At 45.0% G+C, this 21,326-nt stretch overlaps 4 protein-coding genes across 4 annotated transcripts in view; 2 read left to right on the top strand and 2 right to left on the bottom strand.

Moving 5' to 3' along the window:
* The window catches only part of LOC126568671 (sarcolemmal membrane-associated protein), a 29,196-nt gene extending 25,993 nt beyond the window's left edge, over nt 1-3,203 (top strand). Inside the window, exons 5-10 of the mRNA XM_050225186.1 lie at nt 46-358; nt 462-599; nt 821-955; nt 1,022-1,139; nt 1,206-1,732; nt 2,067-3,203. Coding sequence (XP_050081143.1) covers nt 46-358; nt 462-599; nt 821-955; nt 1,022-1,139; nt 1,206-1,732; nt 2,067-3,203 — 2,368 coding nt within the window. The remainder of the gene's footprint in view (nt 1-45; nt 359-461; nt 600-820; nt 956-1,021; nt 1,140-1,205; nt 1,733-2,066) is intronic.
* LOC126567977 (recQ-mediated genome instability protein 1-like) overlaps nt 1-21,326 on the bottom strand; it is a 269,968-nt gene that overhangs the window by 164,648 nt on the left and 83,994 nt on the right. The window lies entirely within an intron of this gene.
* LOC126567886 (possible lysine-specific histone demethylase 1) lies at nt 7,058-10,499 on the bottom strand. Its single transcript, XM_050224228.1, has 2 exons — nt 9,147-10,499; nt 7,058-8,385 (listed from the first exon to the last, which is right to left on the bottom strand). The coding sequence occupies exons 1-2, from the start codon at nt 10,495-10,497 to the stop codon at nt 7,097-7,099; spliced, it is 2,640 nt and encodes an 879-aa protein (XP_050080185.1). The 5' UTR covers nt 10,498-10,499; the 3' UTR covers nt 7,058-7,096.
* LOC126567788 (uncharacterized) lies at nt 11,240-16,954 on the top strand. The gene is made up of 6 exons (XM_050224087.1): nt 11,240-11,600; nt 11,748-13,912; nt 14,688-15,133; nt 15,271-15,549; nt 15,713-16,402; nt 16,849-16,954. Exons 1-6 carry the CDS (start codon nt 11,273-11,275, stop codon nt 16,952-16,954), a joined length of 4,014 nt encoding a protein of 1,337 aa, XP_050080044.1. The 5' UTR covers nt 11,240-11,272.

Here is a 21,326-nt window from a genome sequence, read left to right as displayed (position 1 = left end):
AGATGAAAAGAACAGGGGATATAACGAGCGATTGTTTAATTTTAGGCAAAATTCCTTCCTCGGCTGGCAGGCAATGGTCGATGAGGATCGATTGCTCAGCCGTATCGATATGCTGGAAAAGAAGCTACAGTACTGCCAGAAGAACATCACCGAGGATAAGCTCCACGAGGAGCTGATGAAGCTGGTACACGAAAAGGAAGAGTATCAGAACGCGGCCAAAGAGGCTATGTACAAACTGCACCAGGAGCGGCACGAAGCAGTGCACAAGCAGATTTCGCTCGAGAAGGCACTGTGCACCAGTGAGGACGAATGTTCGCTGTTGCGGGAGCAGCTCAACAAAACGAAACAACAGCTGCAGGTAATGCAATTGAATGATTTCGACGACTGTGGATTGTCCTTTTGATTATTGGAATTGTGTGTGTGTGTGTGTGTGTGTGTTTTTTTTTGTTCCAAAAACACAGGAAATGACCATCTGCATGGATACGCTGAAGAACCAGTATGATGAGAAGGTCGCTTCGAGTGAGGAGCAGCTGAAAGCGAAAGAGTCCGAAATTACGAGCCTCACGCACAAGCTGGATCACTTTGTTGATGTTTATGCTGTAAGTGTTTGTCTTTGGAGGGGAGTGATGTCTCCCTAACTAGCAAAATTCTCTAAAAAGCCCTCCAAAGCTCTGCTCAAAAGAAGATTTTTGGCAATTTCCATATAAAATCTGTAACAATCCTTCTTTTGAGCAGTGGTTTAGGGGGCTCTTTAGATTTTTTTTTTATTTTACTTGAAGAGTCCTTATTACTAACTAATGACTTCTGTTCTGTACTTCAGATTGGATCCTCTGATGATGAACAGCAGCAACAACACCAGATAAACAGCTCGGCCATGTCAAACTGGCTGAAAAACTCAGATATTAAGAAATTGGAAGGATCTGAAGACATAATTAAGGCCATTTGTAATGATACTGTATGTAATGTAGAGGAATCATTAGAGAACCAATTTTAAGTGTTATTTTTGTTTTATTTGTGTCAGGAAAATGAGATTACCAGTAGTGATTACACGGAAGGACTGAAAAAGCTTCAACGACGCATCAATACGTTTGAAAAAAATTTCACCCTGTTGTTCGGAGCAGATCTGAAGTCGGAAAATGGTAAGAGAAGAAGGAAACATTGAACCATAGCACTATTGCTTAACTTTTTCGGTTGGCTTTCCGTAGAAGCAGACGATTTAGATAACGATGCAACGGAACCAATCGTGTTGACGGGCGCAGCTAATCCAACAACGGCAACCGTCGGTGTTGCACAATCCAAAATCGATGACCTGGTCGGGGACGCTAGCTCTGCACAAGGAGACGAAAATGGACCACCAACGCTGCAAGTAGAATGCGATGGCAATCAGAACGATGTAAACAGCACCACGACGACGACGACGACGACCATGCACCGTAACGGTGGTGGAGATGGTAGCGAAGACAACGGAACTATCCCGACGGAAGCGCACGTTGATCAGGATTCTCAACAACAAGCGTCGGAAGGAGATGGCGCAACGATACCGGCTTCTGTTGCTGCCCCACCGTACGGTCAAGGAGCGGCGGATCAGATGAATAAAAACATGCTGAAGCGTAATCTCCGATTGATCAAGAACGACTGTACGACACTGCTGCGACAAGTCGAGCGTACGGTAGCACAGAAGCAATCGGAACAGATTATCCAGAAAACGAAGTACGATGAGCTGGAGACGGAGGTAAGTTTTTGGAAAAGGGGAGTTTCTGTTTAGTACTGTGCTCAATGAACCTTTTAGGAAGATTCATTCATATGAATCTTAATTGAATTTGCTTGTAATTGATTCAAATGCAAAATCGACTCCTAAGTCTCGTAGATCTTCTAAGATTCATAAAGCGCTTTAGGATCATGAATCTTAAAGGATTCGCGACGTTTTCTTTGGAATAGATATTCAGATTCATTCATGCAGCTGAATGATTCATTCAGATTCATAAATCTAAATCAGATTCACGCAACACTAGTTAAGTGCGTTGTTGGGAAGGTTTATTTGACTATTCTTATGTTCTCTTGTGCAGCTGTTGGCATTTAAGGCGGAACTCGAAAGCCGACCGAAGCAGGACGAGCTGGACGAGAAGCAGCAGCTGTGTGATAGTCTCACCGAAAGTCTTTCGCATCTACGACACGAGGTGGACGAGCTGCGTACGCTGAACGATCGCTGTCAACTCGAGATGGAGCGCATGGAGGTTGAGCTGCTGAAGCAGAAAAACATCGAAAACGAAAAGATAAGTGCAATGGCAGCGGCAGCAGTAGCTCACGAGTCCTCGGAGAACGTATCGATTATGGTTAAGGAAGAACATGAATCCAGCCCGAATGAGAAGGAAAAGGAGCGGTCGACAGAAACGGAATCGACGGTCAAGGATGATGCTGAGGCCGAAAGTCCACATGCACGGCAGCAGGAGTTGTTGATGATGCCGACGACGTTGTTGGTTGTGACGGACAATGCTCCGATGGCGGAAATGCCCTCGCCGGTTCTAATACCCACCGTGCCGATGGTGGACGTGGAAACGCAAACCGATGTACTTCCGGATGTGCCTACCGTGGTGCAGTCGTCCGCGTGCATGCCAGTACCAGTTCTACCTCTAGCCGTAACCGTTACATCCAGCACCGATACGAGCGATGGTGGCGATATGTCGATCTGCTCGAATCTGGAGGATCTGGATAATGATGACGATGACGATGAAAAGACGGAAACCATCGAAACGACCGCAATTTATAGTGCACAACATCATGCGCTGGACATGTTGCGAAACACAATCGACGCACTACCGAGCGGTGTTAGTAACGTGGAGGACGATGGCCAACTCTGTGACGGTAGCAGTAGTAAAAATGGCGGAACGACTTTCCTGAATACTGTGGACGATGCCACCGGTAATGGAGCGATCCTGTCCGGGACGACGACAGTCGCCAATAATGCCATCGACTACGAGCTGGCCATGATCAACCATCCGGATGTGCAGCGTGAGGAGGAACTGGTTGCCTTTAAGGAAAAGTACTCCCATCTGAGCGAGGAAAACGTGAGGCTCAATCAGAAACTACAACAGCTGACGAACGATATGAGTCAATCGCGACAGTGGTTCGCACTGCAGATCGCTGCCTGCATCGTTCCGGTGGTGGCCATCTTCTTCTACATGCTGACAGGTACACGCTCGTAATAGGACTCCATTGTTGCTAGAATGTTGTAGAAAAAGAGGGCATTAGCGCTCGTCGGTAGTTGGTAGCCGCCTTGCCAGGAAGAGCAGAGTGAAAGTGGAAAGGAGAAAGAGAAAGAGATAGAGAGAGAGAAAGAGAAAGCGAAAGATAGCGAAAGAGAATGTGAATGAGTGTAGGGAAATTGGAAATCAGAAGTGTTTTGTTGAATAATTCTTTTTTTTTTATTATTACTTACATTTTGTTGATGTGCAACCAAGTCTTCTAAGGCAAAGCGAAAAAGGGACAAAAAATTATCTCGTTATCACTGGAACTGTGTGTAGGTGTTTGTGGTGGAAAACGAAAGGAAATGGAAAAACGGTATAGTTTTCTCCCTAGGAAGAAAATCTCTCTTTTCATGATAGTGAAGCACCTGCTCACTATGGTGAGAGGTGAGATTTTGTTCCTATGGGTGTTAATGTTCACTTTACTTGTTTTTTTATGGATATTATTTATTATTAGTATTTTTTTTCTTTGCTCTTCATGCGAATCGTTCACCAGCCTAATTGTGTGTGCGTGTCAAGTGTTTGCCTCGGTTCCGTTGTGCATCTGTACCTTCGAAAGCGAAAAACAAAACGACAAATCTCACAAATTACGAAACTCACTGACATACACACATAACATGTTCACTGTAAATTTATATAATCATTACAGTACTGTATTTATTAACCGATTAACCCTATTGTCAATGACCGCCCACCAGGGTAAGTTTTGTGAATTAATTCTTTAATATCTGTTGAAAGGGAAGTCTTACACACTTGAAATTTATAGAATGCCTAGAAAAATCGTGCAACAAGAAAATTTTCAAATTCACATTAAATATTTTTTTCTATTTTTTCCCCTGATACCCCTGTGTGATACCCCTTACATGTAAGACCTCCTATCTGTGTAGGCCATACATTTTTTATGGGAATTTGTATTTTTTTTAGATTTTAAAGCTTGTATCGTCTGATCTACTCTTCGTACTTGCTTAAATTTTTCAAGAGAGGTGAGGCCATTTGTTGTCTAGCGAATTACATTTGGGTAATTTTAAAATTTAAATTAAAAAGAAAACTTTTCTTAGAAATTTCATACCAATACGGCGAGCAGATCAAAAGATATTAGCTTTACAAACCGGAAAAATCCCATAAAAAATGTATGGCCCACACAGACGGTCGTAGAACATTGTTTATTGTTTTGGTCGTAGACAGTACGGTTGATCTGATGCTAATTTTATCGACAGCAGGCCGCCTACAAACACACAAATACTGAAAAAGATTCAATAATTATAATAATAAGGTTTAGTAAACTCATTAGAGGCAGAAGTGGAGCGCGACTGTATAGTAGTGTGCGCCGAATATCAATAGGCATTATGGCGATGGTGAGAAGAATGGAGATCGTGCAGGAGTCCGAATCGTACCGGATGTACCAGTTATGATGAGCAATAGGAGTGGAAAGTGTGTATGCGTGTGTGTATGGAAGATGCCTGCATGGATCGCTGCTTTGAAAAGTGGGTAACGAAGAGTCTCTCTCTCTCTCTCTTGTAGGGCTTCATTTTTCCTTGTTCCTCGTTTGAAAATGCAAAGTCCCGCAAGGCCAAATTTATCACCTTCCGGCGGTGTAGAGTTAGTGGAGGTTAGATGCCACAAAAACGTGATGAGGATCATCTTATATTCAGTCTTCTACTAATGCGCACGATCGATTGAAATAGGCTAGCTTTTGTAAGAATCTATATAGACCCTAAATAGTACGTTTAATACGCTACCACTACTATTAATACTACTACTATTACTACTACCGCTACTGCTAGTGCGAATATAGATGAACAAGAAGGACACGGAAATTTTGCATTGAGCACACTACTACTCTCCCGCCACACTTAGACCCCCTCCCCCCCCCCCCCCCCACTACACACAGTTATGAAGTAAACAAAACAGGCATTAATCTTGACTGGATGCATTTCTCTGGAGAGACGAGTTGTTGCTGGAATATGGATAGAGAAAAAGGTAATGAAAAAAAGAGAAGCGTAGTTTGGTTTGCTGTGGCCATTTGAAATGCAAAGTACAAAACGCAAAAAATAACCTGCATAAAAGAATGTGCAACATAGCAGCAAGCGGAAGGCACTTGATCACAGCTTGATGCAATTATCCAGTTGGTGGTATCGAAAAGCGCAAAGGAAGGAAAACGGAGGAGAGAGACAGAGGTGCAGGAGTGGGAAGGAACATAAGAAATGCAATAAATAAATAATTGCCACAGTATAGTAGCGTTTTGACAAGTTTGGAACAGATAGAGAGAGAAAGAGAAAGAGAGAGAGAGAGAGAGAGAGAGAGAGAGAGAGAGAGAGAGAGAGAGAGGCAAACGGGAAACAGTGATTGATCCCCTGGAAGGGTAGTAGCTAAATAGGAAATATAATTATATAGTGTAGAGGCAGACGCATAACACTACGCATATTCGGTGATTTCGATTTGAACGGCACACTGGACAGGTTCTCTCTCTTTCTGGACACAGGAGCAGATCGATTGGCATTTTGGGTGGCGACGCTTGAGTTTAACATGTATTATATTTGAAATGTGAAGAAAAAGAGGTGGAAAATCGGTCGAAAAACTGTCGAAACTCGTAGACAATGGGCAGTAGAACGTGGCAGTTGATATAGAGAAGTGGTGAAGCAAACGACGACGAATAAGCACGTAAATAATAAAGAAGAAAAAAGCGATATAATTATAAAATAACTTCATATGGATGATTGATATTTCCAGAGCAGCATCAGTATGTTCCAAATCTTGCTATCTAATTCCTTTCATTATTGAGCTACTTTTTTGTCATGCGTTGCTATTCTTCTTTCGAAATGCAACACAGCTCCAGATTACCCGTAGCTCAAGAATTAGTTCTGCTCGTCTCCTAGTCTCTTCGACTCTCATAGACACAACTGTTCAAGATAGGTGTTTAAAGCTGGAAGGACACGAAACGGGTCTGCTGGTGCACGTGATGAGGATGCTGGTTCGAGTTCGTTCGTTCGTCAGCGACCCGTTAGTCACGAGGCGTGAGGATCTCGTTCGCTGGTTCAGGTGGAGTCAAACCTGTCGTGGATCGAATGCAACCGTATATGGAGGACTGCCGCCCTAGACCGAGGCGATTTTAACACAATACGTAAATTCAGCTTCTCAGTTGACATCTAGAGTTCACAAAAGTGACTGGACAGGACATCGGCTGAAAGCGCATTTCGGAAATTACTACAATGTCTACCATAATGAAGGACTTCTCGGACAGGTTTGGCTATTAACAATAGGAGATTCTACCCCGAATGAAGTCTTTTTTCTCAGAATTCTGGACACGGAACAGAAAGACAAAGAAAAAGGACACAACTTAATTCTTTCGTTTACATTACGTTACAGAGTTTGTTGATTTTTATTTATCTACATTATTGAACATGGCAGACGGAAATAATGAACCATTTACTAGGTGTAATACCGTTGTACTCCCGGCACTAAAACACACACACATTAAACACGCACGCGAAAAAAAAACACGCAGTACACACAAATATGTCGTGAGATCGTGATTGTAATTAAGTAGTAAAACTGCTTCGGTGTCAATTCCTACAAAACCAAAATCACGAACCATAATCGGTTGGAGGCAGCAGCAGTGTGGGGGAGGAGTCCTTGGTCTGAGAGCGTTCACGAACGGGAAAAATGGTGATGTGTCGGTGAATGTTTGCATGTGTGGGTGTAGAATGTGTGAGTGGTGTTGCACGGTGCAGTGAGTAGAGAAAAATGGCCGATCAACTCCCGAGACCGAAAGCTTCCCCCTCACATCCTCCCTACTGTGTCTGTGTGTGTGTGAATGTGTGCATTTTGTGCGGCAAGAGCGTCTTTTACGAGGATCACTTCTTCGTTTCTTCCTTCGGTGCTTCCGGGTAGCAGTTGGGAAAGCCGAGATAGTAGTCGGCAATACGGCCCGCCTCCCGCAACCCACTCAACAGTGCACCATGCACCGTGGCCGGATAGTTGCGGATCGTATGTTCACCGGCAAAGAATAGCCTTGGAATGTCGATCGGATTGCTGTCCGCATCATCATCGTCCTCATTCTCATTCTTCTCACCGTTTTTGTCATGGCGTTGCTGTGGTTGCTGCTGCTGTGGAGGAACGGGTGGAGGTTGAGGTGCAGGTGGTTTTGCACGTGCCGCCTCTCCTTCGGGGGCTTTCGGTGTAACGGGTGCAGCGAGCAGATCGTAATCACTACCCGAAGATCCGACCGACACGAAGCTGTACGAACCGCGGGCCCAAGGATCCGCGCGCCATCTCGTGACGACCGTTTCCTTCGGTTGTGGGACAGCCGAATTGCCGAAGATGCCTTTCAGCACGGCAATGCACCGGCCCACAATTACGTCGTCCGACACGTTCTCCATGATGGCAGCCGATTGACCCGCGACTAGTGCCAGCAGTACCGGCGATTGCGAGATATTCCAGAACAGGAACAGCTCACCGCGACTCGCCGTAGTACTGCCCACGTGTCCGAACAGGTTCGTGTTCGGATCCCAGAAGATGCGGTCGAAACAGAGTACGACTTTGTTCAGATTACCGAAGCCAAGTCGCCGGATGGCTGATTGCTTCCATTCGGGCAGTGGTGGATCGAACCGGACCGTGTTCAGCTGCTTCGATTCTTCGGCGATGGCAAGCTTTAGTATGCCGAGTGTGAGTGTGCAGAGAACCAGATCTGCCCGATAGCAGACGGTGGAGTTGTTTGACTTAAGGTCTGCCGTCACTTCGACACCGCCGGGCCGATACCGGATGCACGTCACGGCCGTATTGACTCGCACATCCAGATTTTCGGTAAGGGCAATCGGTACGCAGGAGTATCCATTCTTTACCGTCGTGTGGCTACCGATAAACTCGAAATCATCGTCCTGATCCCAGTGTTTCAAGGATAGATTGCTAAGGGGAGTCGCATTTGCAAACTCCAGGTTCGCAAAGTGCCAGTCCAGGATCTGGCGATCCTTCGAGGAAAGGTACACCTCGGACACTTGGTCATTCTCTAGCTCACGCACCTTTGTCTCTAGCTCGGTTTGGTACGCCTGTAACCGTTCCACCTCTTTCCAAGCCAACTGTTCCTCGCGTGCCGTTACACGAAGCTGGAACTCAACCTCGAAGTACTTTGTCGCTGCACTGTCACCTGCGTAAAAAAAGACAGTTAGGAATTATTAAATGAAGGGATGTTTGAAAAAAGGAATAATGGATTTGAAAATATTCAAAAATATCGCCATAACTCCAGCTGGCGCCCTTAAACAAGACAAGATAGGACAGCCCGCGAATTTATTCTCAAAAACCGTCGAAACACGGGACAAATTTCCGGGAAAAGCGATGGAGAAAACGAGGGCGGGTCAGTTTAGAACTATTTCTTCATTGCCAATTACACATTTTCTTCTTCGCCTGGATTCAACGACCGCTAGGTCACAGGTATCTAGAGGAGGATTAAGCTTTTTAGAGGCACTAAGCGGAAATTGCGGTATGAAGGACCCTGTACTTCTACATCCTGAAACTCCGGCCGAGTAGGGCCTCTCGAGGCATCATTAATTGCTCCAGATCCGTCCAGACTTCGTTTTCAAGTCAAGTCCACACACATACACCACCGGAGGATTTGATCCCAGTTATTGCCACGTTGTCCGACCGAGGCGGTTGTCGCCGCTACCACCAGACCGCCCTCTGACAACCACATTACAGGAGAGAATAACATCAACAGAGATATAGAAGAGCCAGTCAGAGATAGGCAAAGCTCCTAAAGCCGAGTATGATAAATATATTTGGCCAACAAGATATTCAAGGAAGTAAAAGAAGGATTTACTGAGGCTTTACCGGTTTTCTGATTTTAAAACTGTTATTTATCCTAACCTCGAACGATAAGAAGTGAGACTAGAAAAAGGACAAAAGACTTACCTCCCGAGGCATCGTGTGTCGCTCCACCGCCACTGCCCCCCTCCTTGACCGGTGGCGGTGGTTTCGGTGGCTTTGTATCGTTCAAATGCTGCGCTTTCGCCTTCAACTCCTTTATCCTGGCCAGTGTTTCCACCAGCTGATGTTGATTAGCCAGCAGCTTCTGCTGCCACCCGATGATCCCGTTCAGATGCTGAACCTGTTTCTCCTTCACGTGCTTCTCCTGCAGCTTAATAATCCATTCGAGCGCCTGCCCGAGCGACACCGGATGATTGCCAGCGTAATTAAAGTCCAGCTGATGGGAAAGGTAGCTGGTCGCTTCCAGCAGCCGATTGAACTCTCGCTCCACCATATCGTCCTTGTGCTTGGGTACGGGTTTACCGCCTGCCCCATACAGCGGGCAGGTGCTCTTGATCGGACACATCTCCATGCCGGTTTGCTTGCTCAATATCGTCAGCGGATTGCCCCAGATGCCGGTCACTACCATTGCACCGAGATCGGCCGTGTAAGCATTCTTCCGGAAGGTCGCAATCCGTCCACCAACACGATCCCGTGCCTCCAGCACAATCACATCGAACCCGAATTGCTGGAGTTGCCGTGCTGCTGCCAGGCCTGAAATGCCCGCCCCAATTACAATCACTTTCGCGTGCTTTTTCACCGGCAGTGGTTTTAAGCGTTCGAATATTCCGAAATTGATGAATCCATGCCGCTCGAGAAAGGCGTGCACCATGCGTACCAGCGACGGATCACTATCGAACGGTGATTCCATCTTTTTCAGTGCATTTTCGTACGTTAGCTGTACCGTCGGTTCCTCGATCCACATCTGCAGGATCCGGTTGCGTACGTTTAAGAACATGCGCTGCGTTACCAACCCGTGTTTGATGATGTGTGGAAAGCATACGGCTTCCGCAGCTGTCATCTTGTCTACCGGCAGTCGTGACTGGAAGGCCGCACCTTCCAATCCCGTCATCAGTTCCTGGTACGGGTTCGGATCCGGGCCGGTGGCAGATTTTTCTTCTGCTTCACGTTTTTTCGATTTCGGTGTAGGAGGATCCGGTTTCGCTCCCGGTTCCGGCTTACGATCGGCGGGTGTATCGGGACCCTCGCAGATACTACCGGGACCCGGAGTGCCGGTGTTAGTTTTCGCACCATTATCACCGTATCCTACCTTTACCTTTTTCCGACGGCTCGTCCTTCGTCCTTCGTCGGATTCGGACTTGCTCGGACGCTTCACGGAAATGTCGGTCATTTCTACGTCCGAATCGTCGCTGATCAGGGTTACCGTTTCGACCGCTTCCATGGTCGGTCCGGTATCTTCCCGCGATTGTCCTGCCGCAGCCGCCGTACCGTTCATATTCGTCTAACCGTTTGAGCCTAGAGTTCACCGCCCGTTTTTTTCCTATGGCACCATTTTCTTATTGTTTTACCAGCGAAAAACGCCCGGGAAATGGGATGACCCCAGGAGGCGCTTCCTATTTCCGATTGCCTGTTCCGGGGGAGGGTTTTTTATTCCCTTATCTTGCCGTTTCACCACAGATTGAAAAGATATTGCTCCAGCAGGTCACCAGAGGGTCATCCAAGGGGGGAGAATTCAATTTTTTTTTAGCTGTTGCAAGCAGAGAAAAACTGTTTGTCCTCCTTTTTTGGGTTTCGGGATTTGACAGATGCCGATTTGTTTGGAAAAATACTCACTGCCCAATACACAAATTCGACGTAGCCACAAGGTGTTCGTACACTGCCGAATTGAAAAATCTGTCTGAATTTTATCAGGGAAAAACAATGGGATATTTGCATGCAACACAACATATTCTATAGGAGGCATAAATTACAAAGAAAAAATATTTTTAAAATAACGTAAAATAAAGTAATAATGTAGCACACCTTGGTTACATTGCTCTACCAACCTTGGGTTTCTTACAGCTGGCTTGACAGCTGTCACCTGATTTTTTCCCGTCGAAGTAAACGCAAAAACAGCAAGTTATGAAAGGAAGATATTCAGCTGTGCTTTACATAGAATTTCACGAGTGAACTGTTATGTGTTTGGAATGTTTTTAAATAGTGTTTTTTAGGGACCGACTTCGTCACATTTTGCATCAAACATCGACACCATCGAATGCGCTCCACCGTATATGCCTACATCGTTGGTCGAGGGCACGCTTTTCCCATGCACCATGGAGCTTCCAGACGACGAGAAGCAGCAATTGCCATCATCGCCCAAAATCGGTGACCTTCCGGAAGGTTTGGTGCTGGTAAGCAGTGAAAGCGATGGTCCAGACGAGGATGAGGATCATGAGGAGGGTGAAATACAGGACGAAGATGAGGAGGAAAATCAACAAGAGTTGGAAGACATCAGCTCGGAGGAGGAATCGACCATCCGTGATCGCATGGCGGCCCTGGAAGCGATAGACAAGAAAGTGGGCATGATGATGCGCAAATTTGCCAATCATAGCAAATATGGTACGGAAATGGTGTTTTATTCGCGATCATGAAACCGTCGGAACCATCGGGACGGCCCGGAACCGTCCGGAACCAGTTCCGCCTTTTTGATGTTTTCCCTCATCTCTAACGCTTTCTTTGGGTTTTTTTTTTAAATTACTTTTGCAGACTATCTGGATGTTGAGGAGGTTATGAATGGGAAGGAAAATTACTGCTATTACTACTCGCAACATCAGCACCCATCATATCGAACCCACAAACCGTACAAAACAAGCAACACAAACAAAGAGGACAGTCGCTACACCGAGGGTAGCAAATACACGCGCTCGGTTGCAACGAAACGGAACGCTGAAAAGACAAAAGAAAAAGGCTCGAAACGATGCTCACACCGGTCGCGGCACAAACGTCGAAGATACGCTTCCCGATCACCAGCACGGCATCAACCATCGTCAGATTCGGAACCGGAAGCGGTCGTTGATCGGGAGTATCTCAACCTCGCGCTGGGTATTGAAAATGGGAAGAGCCAACGGCTTTCTAGTACGAAAAATCCGTTGAAAAAGAAACTTTTCCTACAAACGTCTAAGCGGAAAAGAAAGGCTGACGTTAAGCGGAAACCGGTGGTGGAAGTGTCGGACGATTCGGATGCGGTCATAATAGAGGGCGATGCGGATGAGGAGGAAGAATTGCAGCTGCGGTTATTAGCGCTTAGCACGAAACCGATCGTACGGGAAGCAGGTCTAGGGGAGATTATTTCCGATCTTCAGATACCATCAGCGCCACCACCGCCAACGATAAATAAACCGGAAGATCGCACCTCTGATACGATATCGGCAGAAGAGCGCGAACTGCGCTTGATCGCGCTTAAAACGGCCGTATTGAAGAAGCACGCCTCGAGACAGAAGCGCCGTGAGCTGGACAATGAGCAACCGTACTCGCCGAGTGACGATATCGTCCTCTCCCCCGTCCGGGAGATACCTCCGGCGTATGAGAACGGTGCGTACAGCGATGGGCACGATTCGGTGGAAATGATCGAGGACGATGATGTGCAGATCGTCGAACCACACTACGAACAAATCGACCTTGTCGATACGGATGATAATGGGAACGATATGGAGATTAGCCCGGTGGCCAGTCCGATCGGGAAGGTTGAAGATATGGAGGAAGATTCACAGCAACCGATCGACATGGAGCTGGCCAGTAGCGATAGTATTAGTAGTGCTCCGTCGCCTACTGACGGTGGCATAGCGATCGAACAAAGGTTGCTTCTTGCGGGGACCGATTCCTGCGATTCGGCCCTATTTCATCGGAGGGGAGATTTTGCACCGGAAAGTCCTTCCGTTACACCCGATTCGATGGAGGAAGCGGAAGCGGAAGCATTGCGCCATTTGCTACTAACAAAGATGCGCCAAAAGCAAAGCAAAAAGAGGGAAGTGGTTGAACCTCCGTCAGTGGATGGGCCGAGAGAGCAGGATCCTATTGAAACCGTCCCAACAGAAGATGTCCCGGTAGTGCAGGATGAAGAAGAGAAAATGTTACCAGTGCGGGAAGCAGTACCTGTTCAGAAAATGACTTCCCCACAACCGACAACGAACCAATCTTCAAATTTGATCACAATTGTCGATCGGAGAGTGCAAGGAAAGCGAAGGAAAAAATCACTATCGAATAGCGTTAGTCTTCCGGCAAAACAACTAGCGTCCGCTGGAAATGTTTCTCCTGTCCCCGAACTTCCCTCGGAACTCCGTCCACAACTACAACAACAATCCAACAAAGCGTCTTCCGTCGTTCATACACAAAAGCTCGTCAACAATCCGAAGAAGCTCATCAATCTGAATCGTACCGCTGCTGCACCGTCACCTCCACTCCACCTAACGACCGTTACGAGAACCGAATCACCCAAGGAACTAACAATGGTTGACACATTTGTTTCAAAGCCGGTAGCGAAACTTGTCATACAGCTCGGTAATTCCGATTCCGATTCGGACGTTGATTTCACTGCATTGTCCCCAGAGAAAAGGGACATCATGGTGGAGGATCCTGCCGTTCCAGTAACCGATAGCGTAGCAGACTCCGCGATCGCAATAGCAAAGACCCCGACGGTACGATTTGAGGAACAATTGGATAAGTTTTTGAAAAGTGTACGTAGTAAAAGTACGACCACAACTAACCAAGAAGATGGTGCTGCCAAAGAGTTGGTGGAACATTCCGCGTGCGGTGGAAGAGTAGCTGCAAGTGAGAAGAGCTTACCGGGTACGAGACAGCAGCAGCAGCAGCAGCAGTTAAAGAATGCTGCAAAGAAACTTCCATCGAGTAGTAATGCGATGGCCACGCCGATGGTGAGAAGTTTGAATTTATTATTTTATTATTCGTTTTTTTTTTCATGTAAAACGCTGTATTCCATTTGTTCGGCGCAAGTGAATTGGGTTTTAAACTTGCAACAAGGAGATTGGTGCTTGATCTTAATTAATTTTCAATTTTTTCAAGATTTTTAAAATGATTTTATCGATATGGCTGAATGAGGGCGATTGGCCCGAATTTGTTGCACTGGCTGTAATAGCACTGATCGTGGTCCGTGTTGACCGTGGTCAACATTTTCTACCTAGTTTTTCAATCGTTTCGATCGCTTGATGAATTAATTTATGTTACCTTTAATATTTATTTAATTTTTGAGGATCAGCATGTTGTTGCGTCATCGCGTAAGGCACATTGGGGCGTCACCAACAATCTTCATCAAAGCTATAGGTTCGATATGCCGACTTCAGAATAGGAGCGCTGATGAGTCAGCGAAGAGAAAGAAAGCTATTGTGTGCTAGGTTTTATTCAGTTTCATCGCAAACTGAAGATTAACTGATGCCCTACTGTATTGCCGAGAGTTAGCACTGATAGCACGAACAAATAATCAAACATAACTCCTTGGTTGTTTTGTCCACAATTACTCCAAATCCACTGATAACGTAGTGAAATTTTGTCTGTTTACAAATGATTTGACGTAATCAATCCGGTACAAGCACCGGTACTGGGTTTTCGCTTAAGCAATCTGTTAAAATCTGTCCAATATGTTTGATGCATACGCTGAACCTTCCCGACACTAATTCATCATTCGCTCTACAGGCTGTGAGACATCTTTCGAAATCGGCTCAGATGGAGTACATGAGACTTGTGGCCCGTATGGCACAATTAGAGCGCGATAAGCTTGCACGTCAAAATTCTGCACAGGCTCCTAGCAGCACAATTAAAGAAACCTCAGTTCCTAAGCAAGATACCCTAACAGTCACCAACAGTAGTACTGTTGTTGAGCAAAAATCGACCGAATCAAGACCTGGAAAGAGTCCTGGCAAACGGAAACAATCGTTAAGTATTGCTTCTTCCCAACTAATAACAACAACTACTGCAACAACCACATCAGAAGCTAACGAGGAGCAAACGGACGCTACGAACACCGCGCAGGATCCGGTCGAAAGAAAGTTGCAACAAATACGTTCAAGTTTGCCGAACTTATCGGAAGCATCCCGTAACCGGTTGTTGCTTACCGCGGAAAAACAGTTCGAAAAGCACAGGTAACTGCACTCTATGCTCCTTTTCAATTTGCCCAATTGTTACCGCTTACCCAGTCCGACCCCATACACAACCCACGCCACGTTTTATCACATATTCTTCTTCTTGTCATCCGGAAACGCGATAAAACCTACTTCAGCGGCACCTTTTTGGGTGAGCTCGAGCACCATAACGCGACCATACTGGAAGCGCAGCAGGCACGCCGGGAGCTGTATCATCTCGAGAATCGTATCGATCTGCTGAAGGAAAAGCTGGCGCTGCTCGAGAACGTGTATGAAAAGCGAAAGCACCGATCGTACGACACAATTACCAGCCTGCAGGCGACCCGCAAGAAGATCCTTTTCAGTCGCAAGCGTTCCGGTGAGCTGGAACGCATGTGCTACCAGATCGGGCGCACCATTAAGGGGGAAACGTATCAGTAAGTTGGAATCGGATAAAATTGCTGTAGACACAACCGAGAGAGAGAGAGAGAGATAGATGGTATTGCACTCGTGTTGTGGCAAAAGTTACGTGACGGGATCTCGAAAACGGGGGGATTTGGAAGCAGGGTCTTATACCACTACTAACACATTCTCTTCCAGATTGCCGACGTCCTCGAGCAGAACCGTGGTCCAGCAACAGTTGCGTATTTTGATAGCCGAAACGCGTGAGCTAAGAAACATCCGTAAACCGACGCTGCAAGAATTTAAGGAAGAGATGATTACCAACCACAGGCGACGGTTAGCGGCGAACGCGGACGATCAGACTGAAGGGTACTGGAAGACGGTTACGTACGATAACGAGTGTGACGAGGGACGATCGAATGAGGCGGAGGCTCAGCGTGAAGGAGATGATGATGCTGTCCCAGAATCTGCTAAGGAGATGCGTACTTCAGATACGATTAATCGGGAAGAAGCGTCGGTTCCGGAGGAGCCTCTTCAGGAGGAGCCAAAAAATGTGCAAGAGCAATCAGAAAATGTCGTAGATGGAGGAGCAATTCCTTCAGCGGCTGTCGTGAACGAGAAGGAGGAGGATGAAAATATGTCCACAACTACTGAGCCAGCAATTGTACATAATGTAATGCAGACGGATGATGCTTCGGTTGAGGAAGCGATCTTGCAGGAGAAGGAGTTGCCAAAGGATGAGTCTATGCCTGTTTCGCCGGGTTTGATCCGGTCAGCAGAAGACACTAGCGCGATAGAAGAACGCAACGAAGAAGATGCAGGAATCGTTGCTGGCGAAACGTTCCGAATAGAAAAGTATACGTCACCGCTGCTGTCCTTGAAGCAAGGGTAAGTTAAGGCACACACCATCTCAAGATGGAGATGCTGATCCAAGAGCAGATCAGCAATCGGTTCGATTCAAGTCAGCAAGTGATACAAATTCAAATCAATATCCTTTTCCACTTTTTCCTTCCCTTTCCCTTCATTTTGTTTTTCCTTCCTACCTTTTCCTACTTGTTTGGGCTTTTCTTTTAACTGATCCTTATTTCATTCGTTTTCATTTAATCTGACTAATTATTCAATCGGTTTATGGTGTTGCTGGATTACTCTACACGTGATGAGTTATTTCTTTAACGCTTTTTGTTTTGTTGGAGCACACTTTTACCAATTTACTCAAACTTGTCACACCTCATAAAACATATCGATGTCCCACGCTGATCCCCGTTCCTTTCCTGTTTTCTCCGCCATTCTTGCCATTCTTTCTCTCTCCTCTCTCTCTTTCTACTCTCCAACAGTGCACAGAACATTCCCACCGGTATCCTTTGTCCCTTTGAGCTCGGAGGTCAATGCGTTGATCGGGACTGCAAGTACGAGCACTTTAGTCAGCGTACGGCGGCCTAAAACACACGTGTGTTATACTTGAGTGCCATCGCCATTTGGTTTTTAGATTTCTTCCTGAACCCTTAATTTTTGCCATCCTTAACTTTTTGCGCGCTCAAGTTTGTTGTCCAGCAGCCAAGCATCTACAGTAGGTTTTCCTTGGCCTTTTTTATTTCGTTTGAGTTACCGTTTAAAGTGTACATTAAAATGATCCAGTATTGTTGGTACTACCTCTCAACCCCCCCCCCCCCCTCCCCCTCCTGGGTTTTCCCAGTGGATAGAAGTGCAAGAAGAAGGGAGTGAAGATTCCGGATTCGCGACAACAACATCAGATGCGAGCTGAACTGAAGGTGGAACACAGCCTGGAAGGTGTATACAAATCGCTCCATATTGTGGGTAAGTTGTTGTTATACCAGATATCCCTCCGATATTCTGTTCTCGCTTTGTTCATCGAACATCGATCGAGTTTGTGCTGACAGAGCAGGTCGTCGTGTGCTAGCTGCCAGTGCGCGTGCGCAATATCGATGCAAAGCGGTTCTTCTTCGGGATTTATTTTTCTGTAGTGCGGTGGATCAGAAAATCGAAGTGGAAAAAGCCATCAATGCGCACAAGAAGGCGCACGCCGCCATAGCAGAGTAGAAGAAGTTTAGTTTTAGTGGTGAATTAAAAAAGTTCACGCGAGTGAAAAAGCTACAACAGTCGGAGAAATTGTCGGAAAACAAAAATCGAACGTTGGATGTTCCGGTGGGTAGTTGTGCCGTTTCTTCAGGCTGCATTGCGTGATGGTGCATCGATGTATCCCCGATGCAGTGCAAAAAGTACAAAATTGACTGCTGCATCATTATGACTACTTGTTTGTAGGTTTTACGCTACCTCAACCATGTTTGTGGCGCGCTCGAAACAAACAAAAAAATGTGTTGAATATCAGTTCGAAACGGTTTGCAGACAAGTGTTTCGAATGCAAGTTTTGAATTTTGTTAGAACTCTTGAGTTTGAAATAAGGTTTTGTTTAAGTTTTTATTTTTCTACTCGGAAAAATGATTCCATTTGCTTTTCTCTTTCAAAGTACGTTTGAATTAAAAGTTTGAAATTTTCACTACGGCAAACTCAAACGGTGTTTGTGTGTGTGTGTGCGCTTGCGTGCGTGTGTGTGTTTGTTCGTATATTTTGTGAATTCTTGTTGTAATCTGTTTTGTTTTGCTATAATTCACTGTTCACTATTTATAATTTACCTCTGTTTAGAGCTCTTGTAATGCGAGCGAAGTTTTTCTTTAGCTTCTCCTTCTTGATTGATCTATCAGTAGATCAAGTGTTTTTGCATTACTTTCAAACATTTCTTGTGTTTGTTTTGTGCAATTTTGGAGCACACATTAGTTAGACACACAAGCAGTGACCGTTGTACATATATCGAACTGTTGATATTACTGCTCTGGGTTTCAACTTTTTGTTTGTTTGTATTCCTTTCTTTTATCGATTACAATTTTTATCTTTTCATCTTACGTTTAGAGTGTAGTACTTTTTTTTTCTCCGTTTAATGGATCTTTCAACTGGATCGTACTTTCAACTTTTTGTTTTTGTTTGGGAACAGTACAAAGTGATACAAAGTGAAAACTCGAACAAAAATCGCAACGAACGAACTAAAAGTAGGAAAAGATGTATTTTTTGAGACTGAAAGAAGATGAAGACGAAGAAAAAAGAATAAATCATGTAATGAAGAAGAAGTTAAAATATATCGAAGCGTGTTTGCGTTAATTTATTACGGGGAAAAAATATTGAGAAAAGAAAGGAAAAGAATTTGAGAAAAAATACTTACATAGTCATTATTCTAGGGTTATTTCACGATTAAAAATATAATTAACTGTAATGAATAAATCCAATAAATCCAACAGAGCTACGTCGCTCATGGCTGGATAGCAGTCCTGGTAAGTCCTTAACTTTTTATCATATGATTTCGTATGATTGACACCAGCATAGACCACAATCGTGCATACTACGGATGAACGGTACGGATGGGAATTAGACTCCGGCCATGCCGTGAAAAGACTGCCCATTGTATCTACTATGAATTAACTCATGATGCTCTCAATTGACAGGACGGGCCTCTACGGCGGACTGAAGCCCAAGTTCGATTGGATTGGATTGATCGACGACGAAGACAAAGTACCTGGAGGCACTGTTCATTATAGAGCCCGACACTGGAGACGAGTATCGGTTGAAAGCGATTAGCTTGAGGTGGTGAGAATTTTTGCTACCTTTTAACGATCCTAACATTGGACAACCATGTAAGCAGCGAAATCCGAAGGCGCATTGATTAGCGAAATCGTGCCTACTACGGCCACTCAGACAACTCCTGCAATCCAGAATACTGATACGTCCAGTAGGCCTCTACGGGTACGAGTCGTGGACTATTCCGACAGAGGATAGTGTGGGATCACTATGCAAATGAGCTCGTCGTTTTCGAACGGACTATCTTTGGCAGTGTGGTCGAGTAGGGCGTGTAAAGAAGGAAAATGAACAAAAAAAAAAAAATACGAGCTTAGCGGTGCAGATGTCCTGACGGTAGTCAAAACCGAAAGGATACGATGGTTAAGGGACGTGATGAGATGACGGACTCATGCATGGGGCGAAGAGAAGCACAGCATTCTCGTTGGCTGGACGAGGTGGAGTCGGGGATCGGATGCAGCGTTGGACCGATACGTTTCCTGCAAACGGAAACGGCGCTCAATCTTGAGCAGGCCAAGAAGAAGTTGACTAAGCACTTTCTGTATTGTTCTTTCGTATTTGGACTTCGAAGTTCTCGCGTTTAAAACATTTTTTAATGAAGACACAATTTCTGACATTTTGACAAGAACTCACTCAAGAACTCAAAATGACAAAAACAAGTACAAAAGCCAACAAAGCTTAATTAAAAAAAGGTGCACTTTTGTAATTCCAAGGGTCAACAACAGCTTCAGCCTTGAACCGGTTTACTGGACTTACTACAAAAGTTAAGAAGGTCCATTTGAAGGAATTCACTGCGACTTTCAATTCCAACATTTCCTGATGAAATGTTGGTTCAGATGAAGAAAAATAACTCTTGATCTTCGATACAACAGATCGAACACTGAGACACGATGCTATTGGAGCGATCTTGAATATTACAATCATATATATTCGACATTAAATTTCTTGCATTCTTGCATTAGTAAAACTTTTTAGTAAACTTCTAATTCCCAAGTCCAATTTTTCTATAAGATGTTTAAAATATTTTAAAAACAACACTAACCCATTGAATCAGGAGTGCATAATTTTACGTAATTTTGAATTGAATATCAAGAAAAATTTTCTGAAGTTACTAAAGACAAGCAGTATTAGCAACTTACCAAAAAACGGCACCCAAAACTGTCTGCCTGATCGTCACGATGATACGATCGCGTTGCAATGACGAAATGGTTTGTATAAATCTTCCTTTCCCTCGAAGTTCTCCATCAGTGTAGCTCTGTGTAGCTCAGCAATCAGTGTAGCTCTGTGCGGTTGTATGGTGGAGAAAATAAAACCCTCCCCCACACGAAATAACCAAGAGTTGTTGGCAATTGCACAGGAACAAACTTGAAAGTTTGCGCAAGCAGAAATTAATGAGTTCTTATCAAAATATTTGATTTATGAACTGAAGCGAGAGATAAAAAAAAAAAAACACTGCGCGCGAAGACTGAATGTGATCTTTAAGCAGTATGGGTAGGTGACCAGCGAGATTGATGGTTCGAAAGAAAAAGAAAGAACGAGAGAAAAAAGTAAAAAGGTAAAGTAAACGGCACAGTGAAAAGTTAAAAGTAAGCAAGAAAATACGAAAGTACTAGTAAAAAAGAACTAAAAGAAAACATAACGAGAGAGATGGTCGTGGAAAAGGAAAATAACAACAGTACGAAACATTGGCAAACTAAACAGAGCGAAAGAGAAAGGGAGGAAAGAATGGATAAAAATTCCTCTTTACTATAGCAACCGAAGCTTTGCTTTGGGTTGTTGCGATGTGCCATGCTTGTGCTCTAGCAATCGTGGTAGGCTGTTTGTTAAAAAAAAATGGCGGATAGAAAATGGAAAAGTTTTCCACCGTTGCCACTGGCCACCGGGCTGGATAGAAGTGTATGTGTGTGTTGGGGGTTTTTTTTTTTATTTTCCCAAAACCCAAACGCTGGACAGCCAAGTAAGCATTGAAGGTGACCATGATGCTGAATGGAAGAAGGGGGACTGTTTTCGTTTCGACTCTCGCACCCCACCCCGGGGGCAATAACAGAAAAATAAAACTTACCCACAATGGTGAAAGCGCTGATCTGATGCTGAGATGAGAAAACCGGGAGCGGACGTTATTTAGCGTGAGGGAAGAAAATTAAAAGAGCTTCGGGTGGAAAAGTTTCGG

Source organism: Anopheles maculipalpis, chromosome 2RL, assembly GCF_943734695.1.
Source record: "Anopheles maculipalpis chromosome 2RL, idAnoMacuDA_375_x, whole genome shotgun sequence".
Taxonomy (NCBI): domain Eukaryota; kingdom Metazoa; phylum Arthropoda; class Insecta; order Diptera; family Culicidae; genus Anopheles; species Anopheles maculipalpis.
The sequence above is the reverse complement of the archived record's forward strand: the minus strand, read 5'-3'. Positions and strand labels throughout refer to the sequence as shown.